This window comes from Thalassophryne amazonica, chromosome 5, assembly GCF_902500255.1.
Source record: "Thalassophryne amazonica chromosome 5, fThaAma1.1, whole genome shotgun sequence".
Taxonomy (NCBI): domain Eukaryota; kingdom Metazoa; phylum Chordata; class Actinopteri; order Batrachoidiformes; family Batrachoididae; genus Thalassophryne; species Thalassophryne amazonica.
In genome coordinates, this window is record NC_047107.1 from 40,241,069 (window position 1) to 40,268,971 (window position 27,903).

At 43.0% G+C, this 27,903-nt stretch overlaps 1 protein-coding gene and 1 long non-coding RNA gene across 5 annotated transcripts in view; one reads left to right on the forward strand and one right to left on the reverse strand.

Moving 5' to 3' along the window:
• The window catches only part of LOC117510360, a 903,074-nt gene that overhangs the window by 289,533 nt on the left and 585,638 nt on the right, over positions 1-27,903 (reverse strand). The window lies entirely within an intron of this gene.
• kiaa0825 (KIAA0825 ortholog) overlaps positions 1-27,903 on the forward strand; it is a 429,491-nt gene that overhangs the window by 72,383 nt on the left and 329,205 nt on the right. For all 4 annotated transcript variants that reach the window (XM_034170047.1, XM_034170048.1, XM_034170046.1 and 1 more), the window contains exons 3-7: positions 1,721-1,886; positions 2,163-2,357; positions 2,462-2,638; positions 3,763-4,087; positions 19,743-19,898. In XM_034170047.1, the coding sequence (XP_034025938.1) occupies positions 1,721-1,886; positions 2,163-2,357; positions 2,462-2,638; positions 3,763-4,087; positions 19,743-19,898 (1,019 nt within the window). The remainder of the gene's footprint in view (positions 1-1,720; positions 1,887-2,162; positions 2,358-2,461; positions 2,639-3,762; positions 4,088-19,742; positions 19,899-27,903) is intronic.

Consider the following 27,903-nt stretch of genomic DNA (forward strand, 5'->3'; position numbering starts at 1 on the left):
AGGCAGAGGTTTCTGTGATGAAGACCCCAGCAACTGAACAAGGCCAAGGCTGATGCCCATGTATCACCTGGTTGCAACAGATAGCTGGCTACATTTGAGAGATAGGGATGGAAATGATCTGCATTGGGCAATCATGACCCGTGGCAGTTTGAGTAGATGTAGCAACACACAGCACCAGTACATACTCTGGATCTAACCTATGCTGCAGGCTCAGTTGAGGCTAAATAATGACAAGGAGTAAACATCTGAAATCCCAAGATTTCATTTCTAATATGTCAAAGGCTTTTCCCCACCCTGTAAAATGATATAATATGGTCATGTTTTAGCAATAACAAGAGGAAGCAGGTGCCTCCCACCCTCATTGCTTACAAATCTGCATGAAATGATTCAGAATTAATAACTTTTTTGGAGCTTTTTTGTAGTAGCAGTACTAATTGAAATATTGTGATGTACTAAATTTGGAACTGATCTCTCAATAGTAAAGAAAGAAAAAGCAAGTCTTGCTGTGAGGCCCATCTGGCCAATGCTTGTCACTGGGTAATGTATTGTGAAGCGGGTACAACTCCCACTGGACAGGATGCCAGTCCATCACAGGTTACTTCCCAAGCTAAGGCAGGTATTCACTTAAAGCTGTGTAGACTGGGAGTGTGAAGCACAGACCCGGAATTGAACCCTAGTGTGTATATTGGTAGACCAAGTCCATTCCCACAGAGCCACCTGCTCAATAGTAGTAGCATAATAGTATAGATTGCAAACAACTCAGAACAATTTTATTTGTTGCATATTAAGCCGTGACAATAAACATCAATTGAAATTGTTAAAATGGTAGCTCATTGTGTTGATTAGGCTTGATGTACAGCTTGTATAACAAAACAACACAGTCTTATTTAAATAAAATATTACTAATATCTCTTATAGTACATACTATCGTAATCTTGGATATTGTTTATCTCATGTCAAAACTCAGTGCAAAAAATAGTTTTAAGTATTGCAGCATTACATTGTGGAATGATCTACCTCACAGTCTTAAAAATGTTGATACCAAGCACTCTTAAAAAAAGAAATGTATTATTTAGTAAGATGAAATTTGCAGAAAGTAGTGAGTTTGTGGTATCATTTGTTTTAGCCATATACTGTATGTGATAGCTTTTAACTTGTTTAATATTTGTATAATGTACGCGTATGTGTCTGCTAACTTGTCTGTCTAACTTAACTTTGATATAAGGACCACTGTGGAAATAACTTTGTAGTGCTCCTTGTCAATTACAGTATGTTTGCTGTGCAGATATTTTATCTATTTTAGTTTAGTTTTATTGCATTTTTAATTTTGCTAATTTAATATTGTGGTATTTCTTTTTAATCTGTATTGTAAATACTGATTAAATACCCACAGTGGAGTAAATCAGTTAAATTACAAAAGAACCTTTTTTTTTATTATAGTAAAACGAAATTCTACAGCCCCACGGTTACTTCCTATGTTGTGTCAGCAATCAGATCCAAAATCTTTGAGCTATGTGCTGAGGCAGTCACACACAAGCTAATCAAACCAAAACCTTGTTCAAGCAAATCATACTGGGGGCAGCACAAACTGAAAATAAATTTCAATAAAGACAGAGACAAACTACTATGAGTATGATTATATTCTGGCCAGTTTGCGTTTGTACAGGTACTGCATACTCTATCATTGTTCATACATCTCAATCTTCTGCATCCTACTCAGATCTGAACATCAGCTGAAGGGATTTCAAGCCAAAATGACCCAACCTTGTGCAGGGGATTGTTCACTCAGCCCTCTAGGATGCCGGCAATGTTTCAACCTCAGAATGGACAACATGAAGCTTATTACCACAGGACATCAGGAAGTCATGGGTTTTTTAAGAGCAATGGTAATCCATCACGATGATAATAATAATAATAATGATCATAATCAGTGTTGCAAACTGTATTCACAGATAGTAAAATTTCAATTTAGTTTCATTTATATAGCGTTTACATATGCACCACTTATGTCGATTGCAGTAATATACACTAATATTGCTTTACCTTTGATTTCAGTCTTAATTACACCAGCTTTGACATGTCTGTCAAAGCTGTTTATCTGTCCCTCTGTTTATTTAAAAGACATCTGATCGACTTCTCTGTTCATCTTCTTTTCTCTTCAGCAACAGTTCCTGCGGTCTGACAAAGTGGGAAAGGAGGAGTTGACGCTTCAACTGTTGCTCAATGTGTCGGCCCAGTGTGGTGTCCGCTTTCCTTGTATCCCGACCTCCTTTTCGTCTTTCTCTTCTCTTCCTCCTCATCAGAGTGTTTCATCCAATCACTTGATACATGCAGTAAAAGATGACTCTTCTTTAGAGGTAAATACATTTTTAATAATGAAATTCAGTGCTTCCTCTATGTGTGTCTGTGTGTGCATGCACATGCCTGCGCATCAGTCTATCAGTGTTTCCCATTGATTAAGTTCCAGGAGGCGTGGGATGATGTGCGTTTCCAGCTGCGCCGCCACCTGCTGGATAGGCTGTCTTCTTACAGCCCTTGTCCTGGACATATTTCCACCCTGTCCATTCCTGAAAGAGTCTACTGTCTACAACAGCTGTGCTTTCTTTATCCTGAGTCTCAGGTTGTCACATATTACCAGGTGCAGTAAAATGACTTCATATCTGTCATTGGATATTTGAAAATATCTTTTTTAGAACCATGATATTGTACTTCTTAACTTTGTGAATGTAAACTTTGTACTCTGTGTGCGAACACTAGACCACCTGGTTCTTTCTGTGTACAGTTTGCATGTTCTCCCAGTGATTGTGTTGGTTCCCTTTGGGTGCTCTGCTTTTCTCCCACTTCCAGACACATGCAGCTTAGACGAATTGGCGACTCTAAATTGACCATAACTATGCATGAGAGTGTGAATGTGTTTGCCAGTTAATATGAGGCCCTGCAATAGACTGTCCAAGGTGTACCGCACCTCTTGCCCTATGACTGGTGGGATAGGCATCACCCCCCCCCCCACCCCCACCGACCCTTGATATTGGATTAAGCGGTTGTATAAAATGAATGAATGAAAATACACATTTATGCTTACTTATGAGTGTACCATATTTTTCTTCAAAATACAATATTTGTAAGCATCTGGTGCAACACTTCAACATTTCCTACCTCACAACACTGCATTCATCTCTCTTGGAGCTAGGGCCTGTGATGTTGTGTCATCTGCATAGAGCTTATGGAGTCTTTGTAGGAGGGCAGAGGTCCAAATCTTCAGAGTCCTGGTGCTTCCATTGTTATTGTAAGGTTGTGAGACCTGAATGCTAATCCGTAACCTAAGATGATGCCTGGATTTCTTTAGTACTCTATCTTTCTAGAAAAGTCTTTGGATACCACTGGAATGACTTTGTGTATTGTGCAGGGACATTATGACACAGTGGTCTTGCAGCTATATATTTCCTTGAGCATGATCTAGCATTCAGGTGCCATAGTGCAGTGGATCTGAGTAACTGGACTCAGCCAAGGAGATGCCCACATATTTGGCAGCAGCAGGTAGACCTCTGCGGAGAAAGGGAGTGAACATCGGTCTCTCTGGGTGGTTACAAATCAGGAATCAGGATGGCTTCTTTGGGTGGAGGATGTTGGAGTGCACGTTAACCTGTTTTGTGGTATCTTCATATGTATCCATAGTTATGACAGTTGTTCAATCCAAGGCATCTAAATTTCTGCTCATCCAATATGAAGACTTAACAATCATGTATCATATTATTTAAACAGGGCCGGAGAACCCAGACAGTACTGGCTCTTCTACACTCAGCACTGAGCCCCAGCCTAGATGGTGAGACTGGCGTTGACAGATTGGTAATGGGCTTCTGCTCTGTGATCCCTCATCTGACCCGGTCCTTCAGAGAAGACCTTGATGTTCTTGCACGTATAACAGAGACACATAACATCCTGGGCTTTCTTAATGAAGCATACCTCAACACAGTGGCCCGGGAACTGAGCTCTGCCATTGAGAGGGAATGTGAAAGGGCCCTGAAGGACAGCACCACATTCATAAAAAAGATCAGAAAATACTCTGCCAGGTCGAAGACAACCGTTGGTAAGTATTCCTTCAAATTTTGTTGTGATAGTTTCTGGTTATTCAATGTTTTCTACCCTGGTCAGTCATTCTCAGTGTATTTAGTTGTACCATAGTGTTATGTTTTCTTCCACATAGTTTTCCATCCAGCTGTTGCTTATCATTACTCAATAATGGCTAACAATTTTGTCTCTCCTGGCTTTCCATTTTTGCTTTTCTGTTGCAACTATCCAACTGCAATGTGTAGAGATCTGAGCCAGAGCCAAGGCCTCTGTAAGTGATTGTCAGTAACTGCTGTTCCACTTGTAATTGCTTTCTTTTTACTGCCCTCTTTCCAGTCTGCCTCACTTTTCTTTTTACCAACAAAAGCAGTATAGCAGCATTTCCAGGGCCAAGGCTTCTTTTGAAATTACTTCCAATTCGTATTTACCACATACTTTATCTATGACTATGAAGTGACTTGATTCCATGAAATATCCAAGCCACATCCAAGGTCTGTCTACATTATAATGAATCTACTTCTCTACTTCACTTTGTCCCTAAAAGAAATGCCATCTCTGTTTATTTTGATGAATAAATATAGTTATATTGTACTCTCTGAACTCATTCTTGGTTGTCAAAACACAAGTGTAGGTCAACAGCAACACTTTCGGGCACTTTCCTGACCTTGCAGTTGAGATAGTGTTCGAAAGGAGACTGATCAGTCTGGTCCTCCCTCGTACTTTTTGAGCAGGAATACAACTATGTCGGCAGAATACTGGGAAGAAGACAAGCTGGTACCGTAGCAAAATAAGAAGGTTGAAAATTCTCATCACCTTGTTACGCGGTAGATAGAGGTTTGAGAAAAGAATATATGGTAATGAAAACAACTTTTTTTGACTTGTTGTTCATCTAGAACGTCAACGTGTCATTCTAAAGGAGCAACAGTGATGCTCTGCATTGAACTTGAGATGAAGATTCGGTAGACCTACGCACACCCTGTGTCACTTAACTCCCCCCATATTCTTTTTGTTTGTTTCATATTGGCCTATTTACGGCTTGCTGGGGGTAACGAATCATTAAAAAAAAAAGTGTCGCGTGTGAGCCATTGTTTACTTAAAAATGGTGCACGTCAGCTCCCCTGCAAACGGAGAGAAGAATGCTTTTACATCTGCCATTCTTCGATAAACACACCACCAGCTTTGCTTCTTTTCTCTCCCTCCATCGCTCCCTTTGCATCTCCCTCTCTGGTTTTTACTTTCCTTCTCCTTAAACGTGAGATGAGAGGAGGCAGCCAGGATAATTGGCCATGCGTCAGTTGGGCTGTTTGATCACGTAACGCGGCGGAGGCTACACACCTACGTGCCGCTCAACAAACCGTCAAATGTAGCACCGGAGGCAGAACACGGCTCCAAAGGGAGCGGGGGACCCGTGCTGTGTAATGACGGTAAAATGGAGCAGTTATGCCTGTGCTGCTTTTACCGCGCGTTCAGTGTGTGTGTTTAACGATCAGCTGCAACACAGCTTTGAGGGCTACAACTGGGATTACATTTCTGTGTTGTTGATGTTTTTAAGTCCACCGCCCCACCGCCCCATCCCAAAACGGAAAAAAAAAAAAAATGCTACAGAACACACACACACACACACACACATCCACGAACTGAGTGCCTGTGTCTCCTAAAGAGCCAAAGCACAAACATTAATGTATAATCTACTTTCATACTTTACTGTCTATACTGTACGCTATGTCCGTAATTGTCAAGACAATTATGAAAGCGGTGGAGAAAGAAAAAAAAACTGTTATTCTATTTTCATGAGTATCGAACGACTTCTTACATCTCACTCTCTCCCTGCTGTGTTATTGTTTATTCCCGCAGCAGAGACAGGCGGTAGGTATATTTTGATAAGAACCATGCCTGGGAGACTGTGCAGGCTCCCAGGGGAGCAGCGCTGTCTGTAGCGTCAGCCACTGTCAAACCACTGAACCATTTAAGTGTTCACGGTGAGATCTGCCTCCTCTTTTAACCCACAGATTCGCAGGCAGGCGCTGACATTGTCCCGAGACAGATGTGAAGGGCCTCAGCCCAGCCTTTTCCCTTTTTTCCTCCTCTTTTTTTCTTCCTTTTACTCAATCTCATTTACGTCTACCTGTCCTTTCTCTCTTTTTTTTTCGTTTTTCGTCGTCTCCCATTTTCTCATAGTTTTTCAGGTGTAATGGGCTGAGCACTGAGACCAGCGAGTGCGCTCGACAGGTTGGCTGGTCAGGAACAATACAGGCTTTAAATCTCACTACCACACCTCACTGAGTCTGCAGGAGAGTAGGTGGGCTGGCTCTGTCGGTTTCTGTCTGTCTGCGGGCGCTGAATTTTGCCACACTAAAGTGAAAACTGAGATTTTGTACTTTTTGTGCCCATGGCTTTAAGAAAATGCTGCTTTCCAGACATAATGTAATCTACAGTACTAACAGTCGTTTACTTTATTTGTCTATATGTTGATTATTTTTATGATCAAGTCTCTTTTCACCACAAAAAAGTTGACAGTTATGGAATTGTGTGGGGGTGAAAGATTAAGAACTCAAAATTTTGACAGCCTGTGTTATCGTAATTGTTGTCCATTCGGCTGCTCCCGTATTGTTCAGGGACGCCACAGCGGATACAGCCAGATCCGCATCGGCATTTGGCACAGGTTTTACACCGGATGCCCTTCCTGACGCAACTTCAGTTTTACCTGGAGAAACACACAGCCGCTGGTGTTCCGAAGAGGTCTCCCATACGAGTACCAACCAGATGCTGCACTATTTAGCTTCTGAGATCTGACGGGATCAGGCTGACACAGAACAGACCGGCTGCTAGCCTGTGTTATCGTAATAAAATACTAAAATGATATGATGACATTCTAAGTCATAATTGTGAGATCTAAAAATGAGAACCAAGTTCTACGTATGAGAGAAAATTTTGAACTTTAAAAATCCTATTTATTTACACACAATGCCTGTGGGATGGCTGGTATCACATTGTGGGGAGAGGGTGTTTTCAGCAGCCGTGACCGCCTTGCTTTCTTATGGTTGTCTTATATTATAATTGTCTGTTTAACATGCAAGGTTTGGCGTGTGGGTGGGGTGCAGACATGTGGGACACCAGGGAACATGAGTGTTGGTGCACCTTCCAACACCCTGTGTCAGCGTGTGTGTGTGCCCACCTGCGTCACAATTTTAAGTGCTGTGCCCTTTGTACAAAACACCAGTAACATCTTAACATTTCCACTTACACAGCAGCTTCACCATGGGAAATCCTTGGATTATGAGTATGGGCGAGATATCTACAGGCATGTGGGGTATAGCTGTGGTCCATCTGTTTGGGGCTAGTGGCCTGTGTCCAGTAGCTTGTGGTTACAGGCATGGTTTAATCTTGTATGTAGAATGATGTGGAGCCCCTCTCCGTGGTGTGGCTGATCTGAGTCCCGCAGTAGAACTTAGCCTCCTCGTCAAGCTTGCTCACCTCTTACCATGTATGCCGTCTCCTGTGGTTGGTGGTGTATTCTGTGTTGGACTCCTGCCGTGGTTAAGTGCTCCCTGTATGGCCAAAGTGGCCCGCCTGAAGTGTGGGTACAATTTGGCACCGATGCAACTTCTCACACACTTTTACTCCTAGCTCATTATGTATACAGAGATTTATAGCTGACACACATACACACAAGAACGCACACACATTCATGCAGCTCACATTTACTCGGTATATTTTTTAACTTTCACTTTAAATTTATTTTCATTTATATATTGCCAAATCACAACAACGTTGCCTCAAGACGCTTCACACAAGTAAGGTCTAACCTTACCAACTCTTACCCAACTCATGACAAGCCCTGCATATATGTAAGCGTGGTCTCTTAATTTGTCCACTGTTTCTGTCATGGACATTTTTACGTCCGCCAGAGATGTAATAAAATCGCCGTTTGTCTGTCTGTTTGTCTGCCTGTTAGCAGCATTACGTCAAAACTACTGCATGGATTTATCCAAAATCTTCACCACAGATAGACATTAGGCCATGGAAGACTCCATTAAATTTTGGAGGTGATCCTGATCCGGATTCTGGATCAAGATTACGCTTTATATAGGCTTTGAAGGATTACATCAAAACTACTTCACGGATTTTCACCAAATTTGCACCACAGATAAATATTAGGGCATGGAAGACTCCACTGAATTTTGGAGGAGATCCAGATCTGGATTCTGGCTCAGGATTTCACTTTATATGCTTTTAAGGATTACGTCAATCAGTGGATCTGAACCAGTGTCCCGATTCTGGATCATTTCTGGAATTTTCACCATTTCGAGGGTCATCTCAAATCTGCTTGATGGATATTGACAAAATTTAAATTACATGTGGCTGTTATACAAATGAAGACCCTATCAGTGTTGGATGTTGGGAGTGATCCAGATCAGTATGTAGGTTCTGCAACAGAAATGCAACAGGACAACACGATGTAAAACCAAGATCAGGAGGACGCTATTTTGTTTCAGCATGCTACATCTTGATCAGTCAGACCATTCTTGATCAGTATGCAATTATTGCATTGTGTTGTGGAATCCTGATCCAGGTAAAGTCCGAGTCACAATGACTACGTTTACATGCAGCCAATAACCCTTTCATAACCGGAATATTAGCAATAACCTGGTTGCGCACGGCCATGTAAACACCTGCAAAAACCCGAATATGCTCATATTCTGGTTTTTAAAACCCGAATAAGACCCCTGGGTTACTCCTTTTCTAACCCGAATATCAGGTCATATCAGTGCGCATCGGGATATCCCCATAGAAAGGAACATTATTTTGTGTTCTGCGCATGTCCTATCCGCAAGGAATCTTGGTCTTTTGAGTACGGCAACTACGGCAACTACCCCCCCCCCCCCCCCCCCCCCGCTGTGCGGAGCTGCGTCAAATCTGGCAACAGGTCCAGAGACTACGCTCGCTGTTTTGATGCGGAAGCAGCCCGCAGGAGAGAAAAGTGAGAAAAATGTTAATGCCTGTTTGAGAAAAGTGTGTAGTGAGGAGTTTTACATGAAGCAGGATTACACGAAGCAGGGTTTGCACGAACGCCAGACCAAATCAAGCACCGGTGGAAGACGTGCATCGCTGTTTAGATGGGGATATTCCAAATGATACCAATGACCATGTATACATGAGTAACTCTGTCTGCTTAAGCATGTAAACGGGTTATTCCTAATGATTCAGAAACCGGAATATTGAACTTAACCTGAATATTAACGGCATGTAAACGTAGTCAGTGTGAATCACATATCTGTCATTTTGAGTCCTCGTCAACCCTTGGCGGACGTCAGAAATCTCTGATTGCTCTTGTTTTGTTGCTATTATTGTCACTGTTACAGTAGATTTACTGTTTGTTTCTTTGTGACCAATTAAAATGACAGGAAAAAGGGAAATAGCAACAGTTTATTGTAATATTGTGTATATTCTTGATGGTATGAGCCAACAGTGACTCATACTAGAAGAATATAAAAAGACAAGAGGGGGAAATCATATTTATGAGATACAGCACAAAGTCATAATTTTGACTTTGTAAGACATAATTCTGAAATATTTTGTTAGTTACTTTTTGTAGTAGAAACAAGCTTCTAAAAATAAATGAATAAATGAAAAGTGTGAGAAGAATGTCTTCAAATCGCACCACCAACAGCCCAGACACCAAATATATTCAACCTACCGTTATGTAAAACAGACAAAATGATCAAATTGTCATATCAAAATTTTTTTATTGATCGATTATTTGTCTGTCAATACACTACTTTTTGTCAGCAATTAATTGTTTTCCCCCCACATGCACTACAGTATTTTAGCATAATTGCATTTTCTTTCCTAGTTGAGGTTGCAACATATGAATATCATTATTGAATAAATGGTTTATCATGTTTTTACAGTTAATAATTTAGATACCAGATAATAGTAAAAAAAAAAAACAACAACAAAAAAAAGGCTTGACAGAATTTCTGTAGTTTACTTGTTTTGTGCGTGCAACAGTTCAAAGCCCAGGACATGTTTAGAGGCACAGTATGGAGGATTTTTATGAAATTAAAAGTTGGAGGGGTTTTACAGAATATTTGCTTTAATGGATTAATAAATGGTCAAACTATATATATATATATATATATATATATATATATATATATATATATATATATATATATATATATATATATATATATATATATATATAATATTCATGATACGAGGTGACATGGCACAGAAGATGGTTGGACACAAATGACTCACAGACAGAACATAGGCTTTATCAAAAATACTAGCAAGGATTCGGTACACAGTGTATCAGTCAGTGAGGTGGAGGTACAGACAGATGTAGCGCTAAGGCGTGGTCCAACAAAACAAGCAGGTTTCAGGTACACAGCATGGAGGAGTTCAAAGGCAAGACAGAGGCAAGGTCAAAAATGTGCAAAGTCAAAATACAGGAAGACAATCAAACCTGGCCAAAACAAGGCTATGACAAGAACTGGAATGACGACAAAAAGTGCAACGAACTGGCAGGGAAGTGGTGAACTGAAGCTGCTTAAATAAGGGTGGAGGTGATTAGAGGAACTAGACACAGGTGTGGGGAACATTCTGGAAGGTGTGGCTGGATGAAACAAAGATGAGGGAAGCAGGGGCAAGATAGTGCAGTGGAGACAACACAAAGTGGAGTGATGTAAGATGCAAAGACACGTGAGCCAGAATCAAGAGCATGAGTGGATGACTACACTAAACAGACAGAATGAGAGTGAGAGACAAAGACCACGAGGCAGGTCCAGTGACGTGGAGTGAGAACACAAACAAGTGGAAGTGAGGGAAAACAGAGAACAAAGGTCAAACAGAAACCGAGGACTATGAACAGAACCAGATCAGAGCATGAACATGAGAACTAAAAAGCGAACCATCAGATAATAAGTAAAGAAGAAAAGCTACATGGGAACTGATCAGAGAATAACAAGAAAATAAATACTAAGACAAAACTAGACTGGAACTGTCTTATGACTGAATTAAAGATAACCAAATGGCAAAACAAACAAATAAAGACAAAATTGTAAACAGAAAACAAAACCCGATACCACAGCATAACTGATAAAATCAGAAATTAGATGAACAAAATAAACCAGCGATCAACTGATGAATAAACAATGTAAACACAACCTGGCAGAACAAACTAGAATGGAACTAAACTATGGCAAGAGTATTAAAAGTAACAAAGAAATGTGACAAAGCCAAACAGCACAGAAAATAAACAAGTGACCAAAACAACTAATAAATCAAAGCTGGAGCAGACAATGAGAAAAAGAAAGGAGGCAAAAATGGGATCAAAATCCCGGACCCGGGTTGAAACCTGTGTGTATGTATATATATATATATATATATATATATATATACACACCTGTGTGTGTATATATATATATATATATATATATATACACATATATATATATACACACCTGTGTATATATATATATATATATATATATACACCTGTGTATATATATATATATATATATATATATATATATATATATATATATATATATATATATATATATATATATATATATATATATATATATATATATATACACACAGGTTTCAACCCGGGTCCGGGATTTTGATCCCATTTTTGCCTCCTTTCTTTTCTATAGGGCATCAGTCGTTTGTACACATATGCATCAGAGATACCTGTTTATGTAGGACATCAAAAGCTTCAATTGCCAACGTCTCTTCACGCAAACATACCATTTATTCCCTAACAATTGGCCACAGGGTTGAAGTTGAGATTGTGAAATTCTGTTCAAACACTTTGCAATCCCATTCTGATAGCACTGATTTGAATTTCACTTCTACTAATTATCCCATATGACAATTTCGACAGCTCCCTATAGATAAAAATGGATTGAGTTAGAACATGTACAGAAAGCGCGTTCACCCCATCCAACCACAGCCTCATCCTCACCCTTTCTGGCTCTTTGAACTCTTCTCAGAGAAAGCACAGCAGTCTATTCAGCAGGGAGAGAGGTTTTGTAGTGACGGGAGATAGCTTGGCTGAGGCTCTGGCTGGCATTGGAGGTGCTTGTGGGGATTGAGGCTACTTGGGAATGGCGTTTGTTAATATTTAATAAGAGCAGCTTCTCACTAGATCATATCTCGGCCTGAGTTTATACACACTGTCAACCAGGGACGTGCATCCGCATGCTGCTCTGTAATTATGGGCTAGGTAGGGGGAGTTCAGTGTGTGGCTGTGTGCACGTGGGCCTGTGGGTTTGTGTGATGCTTACTGTTTATGAATGATGGACTTTTTTTTTTTTTTTTGGTATAGTGTTCCTGTCCTTGTAGACGTTGAGAAGGCCTTTTTAAAGAAAAGTTGCCGCAAAGAGCATGTGGGCGTTCTTATTGAGAAGAGTTACCTGTGTCTGTTCTCACACTTGTGTGCATCAGTGTTCGTTTTCTTGAAATCATGCTATAACGAAATCACTGAAAAGAATATGGTTAATAGCCCTTGAGAATGCAAATTGTGCGTGCCATTTATTTATTTATTTTTCCCTCCCCCATTTGCTCCATGTGGTCATAATGGGTTTTGAAAAGCTCAAGGACATCAACATTTTCTGGCACCTACTGTATTTAGCAAGCACAGATGAAGGAGGTTTATTTATTGATGTAAAGACTATGATTCAGAGAGTGTGTGTTTATGAAATACATTCAAGAAGACAGTGCAGTTTTTTTGTGTTCTTCATCCACATTGCTGTGTTCAAGTAGGTAGTAGAGGACACCAAAGAAATTTAAAATTCTGTATTGCTGCCACAGTATCTACCACAAATGGATGGAAACAACATCAGACAGAGAGGAGTGTAGACAAGAACAAACATCCCCTTTTCACCACTGTGCCTCTTTTTGGAAGGCAACATAATTGAGATGTGAACTATAGCTACTTTCTACTTCTGTGAAGGGCAGGAGCCCCCTCCTGGGGCCTGGTTGGACAGCACCCACGGAAAAGGCCGCAAGAGACCATGACCAGGTTCTGGGTGGTGTGTCTGTGAGTGCTCACACATGCATGTGCATGTGTCAGCATTTGGGTGTCACAGCAGGAAGCTTCCCATAATAAGGCTGTCTGTGTGAGCAGTGAGATGCAACTGACAAAGACGACCTCAGCTGTCACAAGGCCTAGTAGGCAGTCCATTGTGACTCACACCCTCATCCGGCCTACACACAAACACACATACTCCCACTCAACCCCAGGACACCCATATGACCTGTCCCGACACCCTATTAGATGAACACACTGAAAACACAGGGAAAGAGAGTGCTAAATAGCCATGTTGATGTATCTCAGGAGTAACGCACCAGGAAATGGACACTGTGATGCCCGTACATGTACACATATTATTGACATTTATATGTGAATAGGTTTGTTCATCTGCACCAATGTGTATATCTGCCCTCACATCCACATTGTCTAGTCTTAACAGATAGCGTGCTAAGAAATGCACGTGTTGAGCCTACTACAAGATGAACTTTCATTGCCCATGTGTAGAATTTGTGATTTGACATTATAGAATCAGTGCACGCAAAAGATAATGTTGCAGAAACTTGACAAGCCACTTCATTCCAGAGTCTTCTGTGAATGCAGCCATTGAAAATTCAATGATTATTCAGTTGCTACAAGTGTTAATTGTAGAGTCAATGTTCACAGACAGAATTTCAGTATAATGTTGGCCTTTTAATCTCTGTTCACCTTTGGAAAGAAACTCATTGGCAAGTATCTTTGTGACAGATGCAAATAAACTAGCTAGACTAGCAGTAACCAGTTTTTTGTTGTTGTTAGGTGGCACCTTTGCAGCAGAGGTATCCCTGGTCTATTGGTCTGTTGGTAATTCCCTAATATTTTATGGGCAATGAGCAAAGAGACTCTGTTTCATGACAAAACTTTCATTTCAAGAGAAAACGCTGTTATTCTGCAACACCCACCATTGTTGTCCAGTGTTTCCTCTACTGCAAAACACCGTCATTAGGTCTGTTTGATTTTCTGGTACCACTCGAAAGGAGCCATGAGTCTGTCACAGCAAGGTGAAACATGGGCGTCCCCCTGGCTGTTTCACCTTGCTTGAATCCTTAACACTGAGGAAACTTTGTCCTGGATTATGCCCAGAGAAATGTACTATGTGGGGAAAATGTTATAGCAGACATTATCTTACGATAAATTGCATTGTCTTCTTGAATTAAGTGATATGTCTCATTGGAATTTCCAAATTTAACCTTTCATTTGGCAGAACGCCATTCCAGTAGTGCCCAAGAATTCTTCTGATGAGACCTTGTACCAAAGGCCTCATCACCTGAGATCTTTGGTTATTACCTTTGCCAACGAAGTTGGACGGAGGTCATGTGATCGCCTGCATTTGTTTGTTTGTTAACAGTCTCACAGGCACAGTTCTGCATCTATCGTCATAAGTTTTGAACATCGGTATAATAATCCTAGAATCCAGATAATCCTAGAATAGAGTGAGTTCATTTTTCAAGGTTATGGCTCAAGTTTCAAGGTCACGCAAAAGTGAAAACGCATAATCAGCCATAACTTCGGAACTACTCAGCATAGAAATTTCCAGTTTGGCTCATATTGGTCCTCTTAGACAGACACTTTCTGATTGACCTTGGCCTTCGACCTTGACCTTCAAAAGTGCGGTCAAGGTCAAAGTTGATCAGAAAAAAAAAATCATATTCTGTATTTAAATCTGATGCGTGGAAGGTGGTGTTGGCTCCTAGAATACAAGGAGTTCACTTTTCAAGGTCATAGTTCTAAACTTCAAGGTCAAGGTCACACAAAGCATGACAAATGCATAATCAATATAGATCGGACTTGATTTGGACTATTCTGAAGACCCACTTGCAGGAAATTATTGGCTTCATGCCAGAACTTTTTTAGAAATGTTTGATCCGACTTGAATTTTACCATTTTGAAGTTCCAGTTCGGTCAACGTTTATTTCATAGTGTGACATCAAAAGCAACTACTTTGTTGCCAGAGGTACCTGCACTCTCTGAGCACAGCTCTAGTTAAGAGGGTGAATTCAGAAGTGAGCGGCTTTCTATGAACACAGCAACAAGCATGAAAAAGTGACATAATGCGTACAGTGGCAGTGGATGTACTTGTATTATTTTCAATGCCATTGCATGCATTACTCAATTGGATCGAACATGAGTGCATCCAGTGCTACGTATCTCTCTCTGTCTCATATCATCATTATAGAATGCCTATATACAGAAAGTGGCAATATTGTTTCCAATGGCAGAACGATCATTCATTGACCGCATTGTACATTACACACATCTCAACACAGTTGTTGGCTGCATGGTTTTTCTCTCCAAAACCTTTCAACATGACAGGATGTTATGCATATGGATCCAATAATCAATCTAAAAATAGATATAAAAAGTATAGACTTCCCACAGATACAGAGGAGAAAAATGCCATGCATAATGGAGGTAGGAAACAGTATGGCTTCAGAGTGCTAGTTGTCACCACTTTCAGTATGCAGTTACTGTACTGGAGCTGATCCCAGTGGTTACTGGGTAAGAGGCAGGGTACATCCAGGACTGGCTGCCAGTCTATCATAGAGTTGATACACAGACAGGCTAACATGTTCATGCTCTCACTTTAGAGTCATCAGTTCACCTAACCTGCTATCTTTTAATGTAGGAGGAAGCCAGAGCACCCAGAGGAAACTCATACAAACACAGGGTGAGCATGCAAACTCCACACAGAAAGGATTAGGTCAGAAGCGAACCTGAGACCTTCTTGCTGTGAGGCAACACTGCTAACCAACAATCCAGTGTGCTGCCCATTACATACACAGTGACAGTGAATTGAAAACAACCATTCAAATAAATTATAGCAAACACTCATAGCAAAAACCAAAAGCCCTCACTTTGCTGCAGGCTTCACCTAAAGGAGCTTTGGTGGTGCTATGGGATATCAAAGGTTGATGCTAATCTGATAAAAAGGCAGAAATCCTTTCACTTTCCTTTGGTTCTTTAGCAACACAGCACTGTGTACCGGCCACATTCCAGTTTAAAGTGAAGGACATGTACCAACCACACTGATTGATATCATACAATACACCCATGCCTAATGAACACAGTAAATCAAATCTCTTTACGCATAACACATGGCTTTGCTTCCATGTTTTCTGCTGCTTAAATAGCCATTTGTACTTGGATACAACACCTATAGTGCCATTCTAAATAGTGTTAAATCAACTCTACCACAGTGTTAAATGACATTTATCAACTCCAGGAGTTCATTTTACTGTGTAAAAAAACATGGCCTCATCTTCACTTGTGACCTTCTTTCCTTGTATTTCTGTATCACTTGAAACTCAATTTTTTCAGTGTTAGAGGATGTGATATGGAAGTCAGTCTGCTGACCGTGTTTTATTATGATTATATGATAACAGATTGGAGGTCAGTCAGACTGGAATGCAGTGGGACAATGTGATAAAAGAGCGAAAGACCACCGCTCTGATTGTCCGATTTGCACTACAGAGAGAAAACGAGAGGAGACACAAATGAAAAATAGAGGATAAAAGAGGAGGAGATACTGTGCTGGAGCGAAATTAAATCAGTGGCTAAATTATTGCATGATTGCCCATTCCCAAAAGACTTGGGCATCATTTGGTAAAAAGTGTCTAATAATTGGTTTTCGGACATGTCAGACACATGCAATTCCCCCTCCTAATGGCTCTGTTTGGAAGAACTGAGCCTCCAGGGTCGGAAGAGGACAGAAAATAGCCAGACAGCAAAAAGCGCTCTGCACCCTTCCCCTTTTTCTCCCCTCCCACTCAGATGAATGGGGGAATACAGGAGACTGTGAAAGAGATGGCAAGAAAGAGAGCATGTGTATGTGCGTGAAGAGGAAATGAAGTGGCAATAAGTGCAGCCATAGGGGAAAAGCTCTTCACTGTGAGTTTAATACATCAGACTGGGGATTTGGCAGCCCGCCACACAGCAATTGTTTACCTTTTTGCTCACTGGCTGCATCTGTTCTGTTTTGTAAACGGCACTAAACTATTCGCCCGTAAACACCGGAATCAATAACAACTGCTAAGGGAATTCCCTTATTCTGCCCTCCCTTGCTTTCCCTCTCTCTCTTCTTCACATTTTCATCCCTAACCACCACCACCGCCAACACCACTCCTTTCCCACTTTCCCTTCCCCTGGATCTCCTCCTCTCTTTTCCCTGCCAGTCAAGAGCTATGTGTACACATGCATGCACATGAGAGCGCGAGGGAGAGAGAAAGAGAAGGAGGCTGATGGTGAATCCCAGAGGAGAGGAAGACGAGGAGAAGACTGATGGCTCGCCAGAAATACCTGCTCTGTTTGTTGTTGTTTTTTTTTTTCAATTTGTGTTACATTGTTGTCATTTTTAAACATTACAACCTGAAACTAGCCACTGTAGAGTATACAGTTTATTATTTTTAGGATTTTCTCCCCCCCGTTTTGTCACTGTGAAACACAAACACACACACACACTCTCACACCATATTTCTCTTATGATACTTGTCATTTTAAAAATGCCACTGAACTTTGATATAGCAGCATCAACAAATGATGTATAAAGGGGGAACTCTCTCTCTCTATATATATATAAAATACATCAGCATTTTTTTGGTGGGGGGGTCACTTTTGCTGGCAGTAGTGGTCATTTATTGATTCACAGTACATTGACCTTTATTTGAACTCTTCCACCTGCTTGTGCCCTTCCTCATTCTGCTCTATGGCACATGCTATGCACTGTGCCATATGACACACCTGGGTGCTTTTAAGCACACTCTCTCCATCAACCGGCTATGAGAACCTCCATTTGGCCTCACTGTTGTGACAAAGGTATAATGAGGTTTAGATGGCTTTGTACTGGTCTGCTATAGCTATAGAGCTATTTGGCTAGGAAGATGACTATAAATACCCATAAAGCCGAGGCTGCACACTCGATGCGGGGCCGAGGCAGAGCATCGTTAAATACCAAGGTCATGTGCGACTACTTATAGTGTGAGTTAGTGAGCGAGCAAAGCAGTTCAAGGGTCACAGGTTGAGGAAATGAATCACATGAATGGGGTGAGGAGGAGCAGTGGAGAGGAGGCTCCAGAAAAGGTCCAGCATCCATTAAGAACTGCATGAATTCGTGCTTAACGGATGCTGTGCCCATACAGTAGGAGGGACAAGGGGTTTGTGTTGACAGCTTTTTAGAGAATCTAGTAACTCTTCCACTAATGTGTCCCTGTCTTATCTAGTTTATTTTGTTTACTCTTGAAATGTTGACAGCTTTAATTTGCGTCAGCTCTGAGGCACGAAGGGCTCCATGTTGATTTGCTGGTGGCTTCAAAAATAGACATGATTGGTGGCGCATGTATGAATGTGCGAGTTGAAGCACAAGGCAGGCACGTGCATGTCAGGCAGGTCATGTGTGCACACATGCAGTTTCAGGTCGTCTCTCCAGTGCAGCCTCCCACTGGAACCCATTACAGAAGCTCGGCTCAGCTTTGGGGTCATGTGACTAAACTACACGCATGGCGAATAATTACACAGCCGCTATTCCTGTCTATTTGTGGACATGTCTGTGTGCACACTTGCACATAAATACATTTATACTGGAAGACTTGTAAACACAAACTTGAGGTCAGATCTAGTCCATGGTGACCATATGGTGTGGTAGCAGGCTTGCTATTATCCCACAAGACTGACATGTGCAAATCCATGCCAAAGAAGCGTCTACAAACAAGGTATTCATAATGAACTGTATTATATGCACATAAACATGCATGCGCTCACTCGACAGACACTTACACACATGCACACACACACACACATAAGCACATGCACTCAGGCTTATAAACACATGTAAACATACACACGCCCACACATGGCGTCAAACCTCATGCATGATTAAACCAGGCATCCTTAGGGACAGTGTGTTGTCATATTGTCAGATTTTGTTTAACAATATGACAAAATTACATTAGGATCCAGAGGCAATAATATTACAATTATTGGAAAAAAAAAAACCCCCATTCTTTCCTTCTCAGCACTCAATCATCTCCAGGCTTTCAGACTCAAGGCTAATACTGAGCTCATCCATTCCCAAATGCCTTTGCAGTGGAGGAGCTCATTTAAGCGGACACACAAAAGTATTTGTGTACGTGTCTGGGAGTATGGCAACGCATCTCCCAGCCGCCTATTCTCCAGCTTAATGCGGAACATCCCCTGGGTGATGGCTTTGGCAGCCTCCAAAATGGGAAATCCATATTTGCCGATGGGGTCATCACCGGGTTAGGGGGAGAGAAGTTTTGCACCGAGAGAGAAAGAAGTGCGACTGTGTGACTGCTGTGGGAACAAAGTTTTGCATATTTTTGCACTCTCTTTGTTTATGTGGCGTATTGGGAAAACATGAATGGGTCGATATTCATAAGCGGTGTTGTGCTTGGCAAGAGTTGGGGAGGGGGCTGTTTTCTGATGGGTGTGTGTAGGTTGGGAAGTTGGGTTGAAAATCTATTTTCATGTATTTATTTATTGCTTTACTCAATTATAAACTGTAATGTTCCTGTGTCTGTCAGTCACAAGCTTACACTGTGTTTATTTCTCCTTTTGTGACTCTTTTCTTATGTAGCGCCATTGGAGCTTCTAGTGAACAGCGGGACCTTCAGTTTGACATCCAGCCAGTTGGAGGCGTTTATGAAGCTGATATGCATCCTTCTGGAATTTGAGAACAATGTGAAGGAGTTGTTCACTGACATGACCTGCAAAAACTGCACCGGAGACAAAGGTACTATTTAATCTCTGACATACTGTTCACATACACACAAATGCATCAGATAATTCATGCAAGACTGTAGCTACCACCCATGACACATTTTCTATTTTCTGAGGATGTATAAAGTACATTTCAAGGACAAACTAATGATATGTTGCTAAATCACACGTACACATGCCACTAGAACTGGCATTTGTGATTTAAAAATTATAATTTTCCTTCTGAGAGGACAGAAATGCATAGTTGGAAGAAAAAGAAAACCTAAAGGTAGCACGATAGAAAAACTTCACAGCTAACAACAGACGACACTCCGGTTAGAGGCTGCTCTCCTGAAGGTGGAGCTAATCACTTTCACTCTATGTAAATATTGGATTTGTCTCCCTGTGTCTCAGTTTCACCAGTGCTACTTACAAGACAGGCAGTCATAATCATAATCATGCTAGCATATCAAACCAAACACAATAAAAATGAATACATCTTGCTGCCTATACAGAAAGTGCAAAACATGGAATAGGGTAACATTAGGCAGGTTGAGAGTCTTCACCTCAGCATTCCTAGAGCCCCTTTCACACATACAGGATTTTGACCACTACTGTACACGAATACGCTATATGAGAGCTGTCATAGTAAATCTTGATTATATGCTACCACAAGACATCTCCAAGACAGTGCCATGATGTTAATATGTAAATTTCCTGGGCATAAAGACTGAAGCTCTTCAGCATCTCATCATGTCATTTAGGTCCTTCAGACATTTTTCAGTAAATGCTTCGGGAGAGCATTAGCATGGCTAAAAATCTTCGGCTTCTGGGGGCTTCGCTCACCAGTCCCCCCCAACTACGGTGCTCTTAACCCCCCACCATTTTAAGCATTTTCTTTATTTGCATCTCACATGCCTGGAAAAGAGTCCTCACCATGTTATTTAAGTCCTTTACACTTTATTTTCAGTTAGTGCTTCTGAGGAGCATAAGCATGGCTAAAAACTTCAGCTTCCCCCTAACTACAGCCCTTGTAACCCCCTGCCACTTTAAGTATTTTTTTTAAATGTATATGTAAATTCATATTCAAACTTTTCAGCTAGTTGATAGCAGGGCTGCACAATATGGCCAAATTAGCTGAACTTTCAGCTAATTTCTTTCTTTTCTTTCTTTCTTTTCTTTCTTTTCTTTCTTTTTAAGAAAATCATCCTCTACACCATTCCATCAGCAAGCTGTATTTTATATTTTTAATTAAATTTATATCAAGTTGTAGACATTTGCTATCAGTTTGCATTTAAGGAAGATAATTTGGGATTTTTTTTTTTGTATTTGAAATGGCATCAACAAATTAAAATGTGTGTAATACCAAGTGTTACAATACTTTTGAGGGCAATTGAGAAACACTCGGGCAGCGTCTTACATCTCAAATAAGCAAACAGAGCATGACTCAGCTGCTGCCTGCTCATTTTATTACTCTAAAATCACCGGAAAAACACGGATGTATAAGGCAACCTGAATTAAAGGAGGAATGCCACTTTTAACAACTTGGACCTCATTTCTGGCATAAAATGCGGTTTACTCACCAGTATAACTTTGGTGTCATTAGGAGTCCATGGTTCAGACAACATGTTCAGGTGGAAATCTGGCTCAAAAATTCTTCTTCTACTAAGGTGGTTTAGAACTTTTTGTGGAACACACTGCCAACTACTGCACAGGAGGGACCTAGTAGTCAATATGTGTCACCAATTCCAACCAGATGTGCAGTGCTGTGACATGTCAATCATCTGGGGCGGCACCTCGGGTGTCCAATCAGATTTCAGGGGAGTCCAGTGCAACCCAACTACACCCATGCAAGGAGGTGTTCAACATTTGACATTTTCTGTTTCACTGTGGATTCAAAATTTAGCACTTCCTGTTTTAGTTTCAACTTGCCACTGAATTCCCGTGAGATTCCACAACATCTCGTGTATTGTCAAACCAGGAAGTCGATCCAGGAAGTATTAAATATTTGACTTTTTTTTATTTAATGAGACAAACAAAAAGTTACACAGAAACCTTACAGAGGATTAAATACAATAGCAAAAACAACATACCAAAGAACAGGTTAATTAAAAAGATCAAAACTAGGAGGGAATTATTAAAAAAACAGGTTAATTAAAAAGATCAAAACTAGGTGTTGTGTGGGCCGCCAGAAGAGGAGGTACTGCTGGCCCACCACCAGAGGGCGTCCTGCCTGAAGTGCGGGCTTCAGGCACGAGAGGGCGCTGCCGCCACGGACACAGCCGGGGGTGACAGCTGTCGCTCATTATCTCTTGACAGCTGTCACCCATCTACACTTCATCATCCCACTCCATAAAGACCGGACGTCATCTCCACCTCGTTGCCGAGATATCGTCTACCTTAGGAGGTAACTTTCTCTGCCTGCATTGATTAATTCCAAGTGCTATTGTGTTACAGCTGTCTAACCAGAGGACCGGCGTGGGTCGCGATTGTTTCGTCCTACTTCCCGTCAGATAAGTGGTTAAAGAGACGCTGCACGAGTGTGTGTTAGAGGTGAAGGTGGAATTCCCACCGTTGTTGTTACTGGGTGTTCACACACCCACATCTGATTGTCTCTGCTCCTCGCCAGCAGTACCAGATCCGACACGCGGAGACAGTGGCCACCTGGGGTGTTCGGGATTTGGCGGCTCCAGTATTCTCCGGGTTCGGCGGCGGAGGAAATCGTGTGGTTCCGGTTCTTCTCAGGACAGACGTCTTCTATCCTCGAGCCTGCCCACACGTCACCTTTGCTAATTGACTATTGTACTTATTCTGTTATCAGCTGTGTTTGGTTGTGCTTTTCACAACAGTAAAGTGTTCATATTTGACTCTTTCATTGTCCGTTCATTTACACCCCCTGTTGTGGGTCCGTGTCACGACACTTTCACAACACTAGGAGGGAATTATTAAAAAAAACTTTCCTAAGTTAAACACATTTGACATTCCCTGTTTCAGTGTGGGTTCAAAATTAGGCACTTCCTGTTTCAGTCTCAACTTGACACCGAATTCCCATGAGATCCCACGAGATCTCCTATACTGTCAATCCAGTAACTTTTCAACATTTGAAATTTCCTGTTTCACTGTGGGCTCAAAATTTGGCACTTCCTGTTTCAGTGTGAACTTGCCACTAAATTCTTGCAAGATTCCACGAGATCTCGTGTATTGTCAATCCAGGATGTGTTGATCCAGGAATTGTTCAAAATTTGACATTTCCTGCTTCACTGTGGACTCAAAATTTGGCACTTCCTGTTTGGGACTCAATGTACTATGAGTGAGCTTTGCTCCGCTGTCCGGTGCTTCGCTCATATTATGATCACAATTAATCACTAGTCAAGTAAGACTGTATAAGGCACCATCATAACTCTATCTTGTGTAGTCTAACTGCTTGACCTGACATACAGTTCACTCCAGATGTTTGCATGCAAGCATCATGGACATGAATGTCATGGTAATTTTGGGCTGTTAATTGTGGGTCTGAGGTGCTTTTTTGCCAGGGTGGAATGATTGTACAGCATACATCATTCATGAATTTTAAAAAAACAAGAATTGGGTGCACAAGTTTGAATTTATTTTGAATTTTCTCTAATCCACACAGGTTCAGAACTATACATACGGGCTCAAATATAGATATAAATTTCCTTTAGTCCTTTAATAAGTGGTGCTGAAGATTCTGCAATGCCTTTTAAGATGACAAGGCCAAGCCCTATTAACTCTTTGTCATGATTGACTACAACTGGTAGTTTCTCTTTGGCAACTTAAAAATGTGTTTGACAGTACTCATTGGACTGACCAGTACTCAGAACAATGGGAAAATCCAAAGAAGCTCTAAGATCTAAGAAGGAGAGTTGTAGGTTTATACAAGTAGGGAAGGTCTCGTGGAGCCATTTCTAAACAACTACAGTTTCCAAGATCATCAGTTTAAACAATTGTTTGCAAGAACAAGTTAGTTGGATGTATCACCACTTTGCCAAGGTCTGGAAGCAGACCCAAACTGTCACCCTCAGAGGAGAGGAAATTAGTGAAGATGTTCAGGACCAGCCCAGGAGCTACCAAGGCTCAGGCCTACCATGAACTGGAAACTGGTGTAACACTAGCATCTCTGTCCACAGTGAAGCGAGTTTTACATTTCAATGGAGTGAGAAAGAAAGAAGCCCCTGCTCCAAACTCAACACCTTCAAGCTAGATTGAAATTTGTAGCTTCTGACATGGACAACCCAAATGCCTTCTGGAGAAACATTTTATGGTGACATGAGGCAACAACTGAGCTATTTGTTCACAATGACAAGAGATATCTTTGGGGGGTGGGGGGGGGGGAGGGGGCTTTCAAACCTGAGAACCTGTACCAACTGTCAAGCATGGTGATGGTAGCATCATGCTCTGGGGCTGGTGCATTGCACAAAGTGGATGTAATAATGAAAAAGGAGGACTACCTCCTCATTCAGTGTCACCTCAAATCAACAGCTAGACAATTGAAACTTGGCCACAATTGGGTGTTCCAACAGGACAATGATCCCAAACACACATCAAAACTGGTTGTGAGTTGGATAAAGCAAGCTAACATTCAGAATTAAGCCATAAGCTTGTTGATAGCTACCAAAAGCAATGGGTCAAGATACAGGTTTCTAAGGGACTTTTAGCCAAATAATTTTGACCCTGTGTATCCATCCATCCATTTTGTTCTGCTTTATCCGGAGTCAGGTCGTGGGGGCAGCAGCTCAAGCAAAGCCGCCCAGACCTCCCGATCCACACACACCTCCCCCAGCTCCTCCGGGGGAACCCCAAGGCATTCCCAAGCCAGCCGAGAGATGTAGTCCCTCCAGCGTGTCCTGGGTCTTCCCCGGGGCCTCCTCCCAATGGGACGTGCCCGGAACACCTCTCCAGCGAGGCATCCGGAAAAGATGCCCGAGCCACCTCAACTGACTCCTTTTGATGTGGAGGAGCAGCGGCTCAACTCCAAGCTCCTCCCGAGTGACCGAGCTCCTCACCCTATCTCTAAGGGAGCGTCTGTCGATCTCACGCTCCATCTGTCCCTCACTCGTGAACAAGACCCCGAGATACTTAAACTCCTCAACTTGAGGCAAGGACACTCCACCGACCTGAAGAGGGCAAAGCACATTTTTCCGGACGAGAACCATGGCCTCGGATTTGGAGGTGCTGATTTTCATCCCGGACGCTTCACACTCGGCTGCAAACTGCCCCAGTGCACGCTGAAGGTCCTGATTTGACGAAGCCAACAGAACCACATCGTCCGCAAACAGCAGAGATGAGATTCTGTGGTTCCCAAACCAGACCCCCTCTACACCCTGGCTGTGCCTACAAATTCTGTCCATAAAAATAATGAACAGAACCAGTGACAAAGGGCAGCCCTGGCGGAGGCCAACGTGCACTGGAAACTGGTTTGACTTACTACCGGCAATGCGAACCAAGCTCCTGCTGCGGTCGTACAGGGACCGGATAGCCCTTGGCAAAGGACCCCGGACCCCGTACTCCCGAAGCACCCCCACAGGCTGCCCCGAGGGACACGGTTGAACGCCTTCTCCAGATCCACAAAACACATGTGGACTGGTTGGGCAAACTCCCATGAACCCTCGAGCACCCGATGGAGCGTGTAGAGCTGGTCCAGTGTGCCGCGACCAGGACGAAAACCATACTGCTCCTCCTGAATCCGAGGTTCGACCATCGGTTGAATTCTCCTCTCCAGTACTCTTGAATAGACCTTACGGGGAGGCTGAGGAGTGTGAGCACCCTATAGTTGGAACACACCCTCCGGTCCCCCTTCTTAAACAGAGGGACCACCACCCTGGTCTGCCAATCCAGAGGCACTGTCCCCGATTGCCATGCGATGTTGCAGAGGTGTGTCAGCCAAGACAGTCCTACAACATCCAGAGACTTAAGGTACTCAGGACGGACTTCATCCACTCCAGGAGCCTTGCCACCGAGGAGCTTTCTAACCACTTCGGTGACTTCGGTCTGGGTAATGGATGAGTCCGCCTCTGAGTCCACAGTCTCTGCTTCTCTGCTCTTCGGAAGACGTGACGATGGGATTGAGGAGATCCTCGAAGTATTCCTTACACCGCCCGACAACTTCCCTATTCAGGGTCAACTGTTCCGCACCCGCACCTTAAACAGTGCTGGTTTAGAGCTGCTTCCGCCTCCCGAGGTGTCGGACGGTTTGCCAGAATCTCTTCGAGGCCGACCGACAGTCCTCCTCCATGGCCTCCCCGAACTCCTCCCAGACCCGAGTTTTTGCCTCTGCGACCGCACGGGCTGCGGCACGGTTGGCCTGCTGGTACCTGTCAGCTGCCTCCGGGGTCCCACCTACCAACAAAGATAAGTAGGACTCCTTCTTCAGCTTGATGGCATCCCTTATTTCCGGCGCCACCACCGGGTTCAGGGATTGCCGCCGCGACAGGCACCAGAGACCTTGTGACCACAGCTACGAGCGGCCGCATCGACAATGGAGGTGGAGAACATGGTCCCGTCATGTACGCGTCAGATGCTAGTAAAATAGCTTATGTGATTGTTCTGCTTCGGGGTAAGGCACGCGCCTGGGCTACGGCGCTCTGGGAACAGAACTCACGGTTGTTATCAGCATACACTGGGTTTGTGGGGGAGTTCAGAACAGTGTTTGATCACCCTAACAGAGGAGAGACCGCTTCAACAATGCTGCTGTCAATGCGACAGGGGCGTCGGTGCGCAGCCGAATATGCAGTCGACTTCCGCATCGCGGCTGCGATGTCCGGCTGGAATAACGTTGCGCTCCGCGCCGCCTTCATAAACGGACTGTCATCGGTCCTGAAGGAGCATCTGGTAGCTAAGGAGGAACCGCGGGATTTAGATGGGCTTATCGATCTCGTTATACGGTTAGACAATCGGTTGGAGGAACGCCGTCGGGAGCGAAAAGGGACCGCCCTCCCCACGCTCCACAGCCGCAGCGCTCCGTGGGGCAACAGCTCCCCCTGCTGACGTTGTTAGGGAAACGCACAGGGCCAAAATGAGGAGGCTGGTCCGCGGGGAGTGTTTTCTCTGCAGCTTAAAGGAGCACACACAGAAAAACTGCCCCAAACGGCCACAACAACAACCGCCCTCAGAGACTGGGCTAAGGGGGGGTCAAAACATTCACGTGGGACACACACAGATTGCCACACGACTCCCAGTTACAATCCTGAGTGGGGTTTTAACCCTTCAAGCCCCAGCACTGGTGGACACGGGGTCAGAAGGGAATTTGCTAGACAGTAGATGGGCAAGGGAGGTAGGGCTCCCTCTGGTGGCGTTTCCTTCGCCATTGCAGGTGCGGGCACTAGATGGCACCCTCCTCCCTTTAATCACACACAAGACACAACCAGTAACTCTGGTGGTGTCTGGAAACCATCGGGAGGAGATTGAGTTTTTTGTAACTCCTTCTACCTCCCGCGTGATTTTGGGCTTCCCATGGATGTTGAAGCACAATCCCCGGATTGATTGGCCGTCTGGGGTGGTGGTTCAGTGGAGCGAAACCTGCCATCGGGTGTGTTTAGGATCCTTGATTCCTCCCGGTGTAAAGGCTAAGGAGGAGGTCAGAGTCCCTCCCAATCTGACGGCAGTGCCGGTTGAGTACCACGATCTTGCTGACGTCTTCAGCAAGGATCTGGCACTCACCCTTCCCCCGCACCGTCCGTACGATTGTGCCATTGATTTGGTTCCAGGCGCTGAGTTCCCGTCCAGCAGGCTGTACAACCTCTCACGACCTGAGCGCGAATCAATGGAGACCTACATCCGGGACTCATTAGCTGCCGGGCTGATCCGAAACTCCACCTCCCCGATGGGGGCAGGTTTCTTTTTTGTGGGCAAGAAAGATGGCGGACTCCGTCCATGCATTGATTACAGGGGGCTGAATGAGATTACGGTTCGCAACCGATACCCGTTGCCATTGTTGGATTCCGTGTTCACCCCCCTGCATGGAGCCAAAATCTTTACTAAGCTGGATCTTAGAAATGCGTATCACCTGGTTCGGATCCGGA